This window comes from Sinocyclocheilus rhinocerous, unplaced genomic scaffold, assembly GCF_001515625.1.
Source record: "Sinocyclocheilus rhinocerous isolate Xijiao unplaced genomic scaffold, SAMN03320098_v1.1 scaffold946, whole genome shotgun sequence".
NCBI lineage: Eukaryota > Metazoa > Chordata > Actinopteri > Cypriniformes > Cyprinidae > Sinocyclocheilus > Sinocyclocheilus rhinocerous.
The window spans coordinates 615,590-624,633 of record NW_015633151.1 but is presented as its reverse complement, the minus strand read 5'-3'; the positions used below and the strand labels follow the sequence as shown (position 1 = coordinate 624,633).

Here is a 9,044-nt window from a genome sequence, read left to right as displayed (position 1 = left end):
TCGTCACGAGCTGCAGGGTTTAATTTGGTTTTGTTTGTGTATGGTTTTTTTTTAGTTTTATTGTATGTTTTAGCTGTGATTCCCATTCACCTCCATTATAAGACTGACAGACTGCAACGGTTTGTGTTAAAAATCTTCGTTTGTGTTCTACTGAAGAAACAAAGTCACCTACATCTTGGATGCCCTAGGGGTAAGCAGATAAACATCAAATTTTCATTTTTGGGTGAACTATCCCTTTAAAATTTCTTAATTTGCCCTTCCGTAAATCAAGGCCTTAAAAAGTTGCATGTTGCATGCATTGCAAAAAATTCATATATTTTCCAATACAAACGTTTAAACATTCTTAAATTAAGTTACATTTACTTAAAATGTAAAATCTTGGAAAAACTGAACAAAATTAAGTGAGTTTATGCTTAAAACAAGAGAAAATGTGTCAAATATTTTTTGCAGTGTGAATAGAAGGTACAGTAAAAGTTATTTCCATATTCTAGTGGTTGGGAGCAGAGCCATTCAAGCTATTATATTTTGTAAAATGAATGAAAAAGTAATGGAGATTGGTTGGATGTTGTATTTTTCAAACTTTACAACTCATGTGCTCCCTAGACATTTAAATTAAGAGAATATATTGACGTGTTGTGTTCTCTTCAATTAATTCCTTAATTTCTTTTTTACTTGGTCTTTAAAAGGTCTTAAATTTACCTTCATTAAACCTGCAAAAACCCCGTCTCTGAAACTTCAGGCACTAATATTTTTGACTTGAGCTCATATGTGTAAATTAACAAATTGTGACTTGCTTGAAGTTCTGAAAGTATGCAACCACAAATTAAGGGAACAAAATAAAAAGTAATGCTTCAGATAATTGATCCGTCTCTTCCTGTGACCTTGTGTGCTGCAGGAGGCGGTGCAGGTTTTGTTGAAGCACTCTGCCGATGTGAACGCTCGCGATAAGAACTGGCAGACTCCTCTACATGTGGCCGCTGCTAACAAAGCGGTCCGCTGCGCTGAGGCGTTGGTGCCACTGCTCAGCAATGTTAATGTATCAGATCGGGCTGGACGCACAGCTCTGCACCACGCTGCCTTCAGTGGCCACCTGGAGGTCAGTGAATAGCCATTTGCATATGTGTGGGTTTGTTGAAATTATGGTTCAGAATTCATAAAATACTTTGAGGTACAATTGAGAGATCAATATTTAACATTATTTAAATTCAGTTTTTTTACACACTGCAAATGTATTGTTTTATTGTCCTCCATGTGTAAAGTGTAATGCATGTTTTTCTGCTGTCAGATGGTGCGGTTACTGCTATCCAGGGGGGCAAATATAAATGCGTTTGATAAGAAGGACAGAAGGGCGATCCACTGGGCGGCATACATGGGTGAGACAAAGCAATTATTTGTTTTCCAGCCTTTTGCACAACCATATGTGGGGTCTTTTTTAAATTCAAAACCCTTTCAAACCCTCAACCCCTCAGGTCACATGGAGGTGGTTAAACTGCTGGTGTCTCATGGTGCTGAGGTTACGTGTAAGGATAAGAAAGCTTACACACCCCTCCATGCTGCAGCGTCCAGCGGGATGATCAGTGTAGTGAAGTATCTACTGGACCTAGGAGTGGATGTGAGTGTTCACATTGTCATACTTTCTTAACATGCATGTCTGTCTACTGGGCGATATTGAATATGTACATTATAGATTATAATGGCCTATAAAGTTATTATAATTATTAACTATAACTATAAAGTTATTATTATTATATTATGATTATAAAGTTTTATAAGAAAAATTGTCATAACACTGTTATGATTCTTCCTTGATTTACAGCTTGTAAATAATAGAGAGGTGTTTTAATTAGTGATTAACATACAGATTTTTTGATGAGTGATGCTGATATGTCACTAATATTAGCATAAAGGGGTGATGAACTGCCTTTTTTATTATTTTGTACTGTTCTCTGAGGTCTCCTTATAATGTGATCAAGATTTTTACATAAAAAAACATCATAATTTAGAAGTAATAGCCTATTTTCTGACCCCCCTCATCAGAACGCTCTATTTGAATTGGCGTGGCAGATTGTGGACTCGGAAGTAAATGCCCACTGCTATGATTGGCTATCAGTTGTGTATGTTTGACCGCCTGCATCTTACACAGATGCACGCTGCTGTTTTTTAGGTTTTAAAACACATAAATACTCAGTATATATCAAACGATCTGTAATAAAAGACAAAGCAATAGTGACCACGATGCAGACAGTTACTCACACTTGTGTTGCGACATTACTGTCAGATCCAGTATAGTCGGCACAGCATCGTCTTAAGTTCAATCTTTCTGAAAATCCTGTGTCGAATTGTTCCTTGTTTGTAAACAACTCCTTGTAAACAAGTTCTTACTGAAGCGGTCTGGATCTTCATTAAAAATAAAGTTCATTCACTCTTTCCTAATGTTGGGATTAGAAGTAGAAATACTTGGCACTGCAGAGCAATGTCTTGTTGTCTTCGGAGCATCTTTATTTTTTGGTTTCTGCATAGAGATGCGTTTGACTCTTGTTATTTACACTGTGCACAAATCGGTGGGCGGAGCTAAACAGGCAGTAATTTAGAAGCAGGCGTTGATCTACTTCTGCAGAGGCAGTGTTTAGCCACACTATTACATCATAGATTTGCACATTCCAAAAGCTGTCGTTTTGGCAGTAAATGTTGTATTGGTTTGTAAAAATGTCTCTTTGTTTTAGTTAAAACATTTTATTATTATTTTAAACTAGACTTTTTTTTTTTTTTTTACTATACATACATCATTATTCAATACATTACAGTGCGTCACAATATCCTAATTGAAAGACAGACAGATTCTCCTGTGATTCTACAGCACAGTTTCAGTCTGTCTCAAGCGGTTTGCTTTACGTTTATCCATTGCTGCATCTTTTAAAAGGTGTTTATGTTTTTCATGGAATTCAATGCCAACATTTTCAAAAATGCTTATGTGCCTGTTCATATTGATTAGAGCTAGTGTCACATGATGGTAACCATTTTGACAGTGAGCAAGTTGATTTTTCATTTTCAGTTTGGCAAATGAACAAAGTGGCAGTCAGTTTGATTGACTAGAACATAATACAATGCTTCACTCACAACGTGGCTTGCTTACACACAGTGATTTGTACTCTTGTGGGTGGTTTGGTCCAAGTATGGTTCAGACGGCATCATGCTAACCTTTTCATCTAGAGATCCGCTTCAAAAGAACTAAAAGAGTAGACTGCTGTGCTTATGAAGAGCATGTATAACTAATTGGGCTACACCACAATGCTTAAATTGGTTGCACACCTCTGTTCAGTCTCATTCAGTCATACAGTAATTAAACCGCAGTGTGAATGTCTGAACATTTGAACTGTGGACATGCTTACAGATGAATGAGCCAAACGCATATGGGAACACGTCGCTGCATGTGGCATGCTACAACGGTCAGGATGTGGTGGTGAACGAGCTGATCGAGTGTGGCGCCAATGTGAACCAGGTTAACGAGAAGGGCTTCGCACCCCTGCACTTCACCGCCGCCTCACGGCACGGAGCGCTCTGCCTTTGAGCTGCTCGTGGGAAATGGAGCTGATGTCAATATCAAGGTGGGACCTTTATTATGGCTGCACATGTGTGACAAAAATCACCAGTGTATTCCATTGTAACTTGGTTATTTATCTTTTTGCAGAGTAAGGATGGTAAGACTCCTCTACATATGACCGCAATCCACGGGAGGTTCTCAAGATCTCAGGCGATTATTCAAAATGGTGAGCCTTGAGTTTTGAAATTTGAAATTTGCCATTACTAATGTGCAAACCTGCAGTGTCTGACAGCATCTTGTTTGTTTCGTGTATGTGTAGGTGCTGAGATAGACTGTGAAGATAAGAACGGGAATACTCCTCTGCACATCGCAGCTCGATACGGACACGAGCTTCTCATCAACACACTGATCACTAATGGAGCTGATACAGCCAAGTAAGAATTCTCATTCCCATGTGCTTGCTAATTACTGAATATTACAGCTTTGTTTAATTTATGCATTAACTGTGGAAATATAGATGTAGGCAGAAATTCATTATTCAGACATCCAAGAATTTAGTAATTGATCCCACGTGCATACACAGCGAGATGCTCCTGTCTGTCTGGTTGTAACATTGGATCTTTCTTTTAGGAGGGGAGTTCATGGCATGTTTCCGCTGCATTTGGCTGCTCTCAGCGGCTTCTCGGACTGTTGCCGTAAGCTTCTGTCATCTGGTAAGCTGTATCACTGCTCAGATAGTCAGCCAGTGCACTTTTTGTGCATGGATTACATAATTTATTGCTGTGTAACAGCAAGTTTCTGTCTTCCAGGCTTTGATATAGACACCCCTGATGACTTTGGAAGGACCTGTTTACATGCTGCTGCTGCCGGCGGGTGAGATTATTTTTGATTTTATGGTCAGTGATGACAGTTTTTCTTGGTCCCAATCTGTTTATTTATTAAAAAAAAAAAAAAAAGAATTTAAATTTATTGATATTTTTGGGGGGCATGAATGTCAGAGGTATACAAATATTAAAAGAATACAATAAAAGAACCTGTATTAGTTTTGCGTAATCTTATTTATGTTGCTTAAAAATATTTTAACAAAAATGTATACAAATACAAAGTAATGTCTTTACAAAACAAGACTTATTTATATTTTTAAAACGTTTGTCAACATATAGAAAAAAAAAACTTAAATCATGAAATGCTATCATAAAGACCCTTGCACACTCATAATTGAGTGTCTTAAAATATCCGATAATTTAACCTTTTTATGATAAGGCTATGCCAAGGTTAGTTCATATTGTAGAATGTGAAAAAAATGTTATGTTATTTATAGTTAATGATATTTGTATAAAATACTTTTTAAATAACATTTTTTTTTAAATAATTTGTACATATGTATCCAGTGTGCAAGTTAAATATTATTAAAATATAGCTAAAATATTTACTGGTGGTTGCAATACAACATCATTACATTTTCATTTAAATGGTATCAATGTTTTTCAAATCATATGAAACCAGCATCAATGTGTATGTTTCTAAGAACTTGACATGACTAAACCTTTAAAATATTTTTTTTTTATTGTGAATACTTTATCTTTGTCACTGACCAATCTAGTGCAACCCATTTAATGTTTCATTCACGTAGCTTGAGTCTGTATTGCTTTATCTAATTAAAATGCGTTTTCTACCACAGGAACCTTGAGTGTCTGAATCTTCTCCTCAACACGGGGGCAGATTTCAACAGGAAGGACAGCTTTGGAAGGTGTGTTTACTCTGCACTTCAATAGTCATTCATTATGCAGTATGATATTTTTGATCGTGAGGCTTGAGCGTGCAATCTCTTCTTTAGGACACCTTTGCACTACGCAGCTGCAAACTGCAACTACCAGTGCCTGTTTGCTTTGGTGGGTTCAGGAGCCAATGTCAATGAGCTTGACAAGAGGGGCTGCACCCCCCTCCACTATGCCGCTGCTTCTGACGCAGATGGAAAGTGAGTTGCTGTATTGCATACGAGTGATTGTTGTGCATAACTTGTTAAACAACATGTATTTACCAGTCTCTCTCGTTCGCTAACTAGGTGCCTGGAATATTTGCTGAGGAATGACGCCAACCCAGGGATCCGAGACAATCAGGGCTACAATGCAGTGCATTACGCCTCTGCTTATGGACACCGCCTGTGTCTGGAGCTGGTGAGATGACTTAAAATCATGTGATTAGGTCTATGTTTTTAATATTTTCAGCTTAATATATTTCTGTATTCTTCATCAGATTGCGAGTGAAACTCCTTTAGATGTGGTAAGTGCTGTGACGCTCAACATAAACCTCTTTTAAGATTGTTGCAGTGATGAGACCTAGTTAGATCTGTTGTCTTGTTTTGAAGTTAATGGAAACCTCAGGGACAGACATCCTAAATGATTCTGATGTACGTGCTCCTGTGAGCCCTCTCCACCTGGCTGTGAGTACAGTCTCCATCTTGTTTGTGCACCAAATGTTGGGAAAATTCTCTTATGCTTTCTGGCTTGGGTTCTTCTTAGATTATATTTAACGGTTGTTTTAACGGATGTCCTCAGGCATATCATGGACATCACCAGGCTCTTGAGGTACTGGTTCAGTCTTTGCTGGATTTGGATGTGAGAACAGCGCAAGGACACACGCCGCTGGACCTGGCTGCCTTCAAAGGCCACGTTGAATGTGTGGATGTGCTCATCAACCAGGGGGCTTCCATCCTAGTGAAAGACTACACGCTCAAGCGCACCCCCATCCACGCCGCTGGTATGGTGTACAAAGACTAATGAGATTACATGACGTTCAGTTTTTTTGCATAATTTGTGACCAGACACAGATCAGTTGGGAATCTGAATTATTTTTATTGGTTAATTAAAAGGAAAAAGTCATATTTTATAATAAAACCAAAGACTATAGATATACAAAGATGGTTCACTCCTATTACTTATGAATGGGAGTAACTGCAAAGCATAATATGGCGGAATATTTTTGGATGCCTGAAATAGCTGCCCGGAAGCGTTGCAAATATGGCCGCTGAGTGAACAGACTTTCCTTGAAAGGGACTTTAATAAAACTCCGTCTAAGGAAAGGGAGTCCTGTGGCAACCGATATGGATTTTCCAATGGCGATATTGATAACTATAGAGATATGGCTGATTTTTACATCATTTAAAAAACAGCCACATCTTAGTTATTAAATATTACTATTATTAAGTATTAAAGGCACAATATGTAAAAAAAAAATTTAAATATCCAAAAACCACTAGAACAGTGTTATATATTTTGCTGACTTGTGTACTTGCATTATCCCAAATGTTTTGAAGAATGTTTAAATCCAAAGAAATAAGCAATTTTAACTAGTGACACGGGACGTGTCCATAGTGTCATTGTGTCGCCTGCCAATGACATGTAGAAAACATGGAAACACCAAAGACGCTTTTATATGTTGTGCGTATTATTAGACGGGTGACGACCGCACAGAGTAGCATTATAACAGAACTTTCAAATGTATCTAGTATGATAAAACAGCGCTGCTTTACCCCACATACACACGACCGGAAGGGAAGGCTGAAGCACTGAAGACGACAACTCCCATGATTCCACACTCAGTCACGGCGTCCTCAAACTTTGTTTGTTTTGAATACGCGCCCTCTAGCGGTGAAAACTTACATATTGTACCTTTAAGTAATATTTATTACTATGAATTATTTCTGTTGGTTTTATTACTATTACATGTTTTTCTTTATTTTGAAGTGCTCTATTTTTTGTAACTTTTTCTCAAAGGATAAATGTTAAAAATGATTGACCACATGCATGCTGGAATTAAATATTATTGTTAGTATTATATATATTTTTATTTAAACAAAGAACAGTGCTTTTAATTATGACAATTGTTAGAAATTAATATAAGCTCAATTATCTATTATCTTTGTAATATTTTAATATGTTAGTGTTTTTATTTTTACTCAAATGATTAGATATTTAAGATAGCAGGTAATATGAATGCATGTTGAAAATGAAATATTTGTAAAAAAAAAAATATTGTCTTTTTTTATTTTCTTTATATTTGTGTATATATACTCAAGGGTAATGGATTTAATGATAGAAATGAATTTGATCACATATATGTTGAAATTAAACATTTTCTTAATTTCCTTATTGCTATTATCTTTTTAATTCTTTAAAAAAAATTGTATTAATCAAAATTAATAAAATTGTTTGGAAACAGAATATGCTTCTATTGACAAAGCTGTTGACACAAGGCAGAGCTAACACTTCTGTTGTTAATCAGCCAAGCAGGCACAAGGTCGATACTGTTGGCAGGTTTATCATCCGGGTGGATGTATATCAGTCTATTGCAAATGCCAGAATGATTTACTGTTCATGTATGGACATACACTCTCATGACACATATATGTGTCTTCTCTTTTGCCTTGCAGCCACAAATGGTCACTCTGAATGTCTCCGTTTGCTCATCGGAAATGCTGACCTGCAGAGTGCAGTGGACATTCAGGATGGGATTGGCCAGTAAGTACATGAGACTATTTTCCAGTTTCTCCTTGTTGAGAATAATAGAAAAATTATAGATTGCGGAGTCATATTCATATATATGATTTTCAGGACGCCTCTGATGCTGTCAGTGCTGGGTGGACACACAGACTGTGTTTACTCCCTTATTAATAAAGGAGCCAATGTCGATGCCAAAGACAAATGGGGCCGCACTGCTCTACACAGAGGGGTAAATCACGACTGATTTTCTTCTGTATTTCTACTGGCTCTGGCTCTCACCTGTGCTAGTGCTTCAAAGCGTGGCTCATGGGTGTGTGTGTTGTTCCATTCAGGCGGTGACGGGTCATGAGGAGTGCGTAGAGGCCCTGCTGCAGCACAATGCCAGTTTCATGGTACGGGACTGTAGGGGGCGTTCTCCAGTGCACCTTGCGTCCGCCTGTGGCCACGTTGGGGTTCTCGGGGGCCTTCTGCATGCTGCCCAGTCAGTAGAGACCATTCCTGTCATCACTGACCACCAGGGCTACACTCCCCTGCACTGGGCCTGTTACAACGGTGAATAAACACACTTGCCAATCACAGATCGATACACCCTACCAGTTTAAAGGCCTGCTTGCACCAAGTCTGATGAAAATAATGCAGGGTTCCCACTCTCATTGAAATGTCAGGGATTTTTAAAACTGGTTTCCAGACATAGAAAAGAAATTTCTATAGTAATTTAATGTAACATAAATTTACTACTTTGAATTTCTGGTTATGATCAGTTTGAAGGCTCAGGAAGTCGAAACCTCTTGAGCTACGTTCAAAGGGCTGCAACTAACGATTATTTTGATAATCGATTAGTTGGTCGATTATTTTTCCGATTAATCGGATTAAAACAAACAATTTTCTTTTTTTATTTTATTGACAAAAACACACTATTCCACATTCTGCCCAATGTCCTTAAAACAAACGTTCCAGCTGAATGCTATGAAAACATACAGTGCTTAACAATTTATTAGACC

The 9,044-nt window shown here is 37.6% G+C and overlaps 1 protein-coding gene across 1 annotated transcript in view; it reads left to right on the top strand.

Moving 5' to 3' along the window:
• ankrd28b (ankyrin repeat domain 28b) overlaps window positions 1-9,044 on the top strand; it is a 30,235-nt gene that overhangs the window by 13,215 nt on the left and 7,976 nt on the right. The window contains 18 exon segments of the mRNA XM_016556292.1: window positions 896-1,096; window positions 1,286-1,373; window positions 1,470-1,612; window positions 3,392-3,565; window positions 3,567-3,605; window positions 3,689-3,767; window positions 3,861-3,975; window positions 4,172-4,254; window positions 4,351-4,414; window positions 5,223-5,291; window positions 5,379-5,519; window positions 5,607-5,718; window positions 5,798-5,824; window positions 5,910-5,984; window positions 6,100-6,301; window positions 7,974-8,061; window positions 8,155-8,272; window positions 8,376-8,595. Of these exon segments, the coding sequence (XP_016411778.1) occupies window positions 896-1,096; window positions 1,286-1,373; window positions 1,470-1,612; window positions 3,392-3,565; window positions 3,567-3,605; window positions 3,689-3,767; window positions 3,861-3,975; window positions 4,172-4,254; window positions 4,351-4,414; window positions 5,223-5,291; window positions 5,379-5,519; window positions 5,607-5,718; window positions 5,798-5,824; window positions 5,910-5,984; window positions 6,100-6,301; window positions 7,974-8,061; window positions 8,155-8,272; window positions 8,376-8,595 (2,038 nt within the window).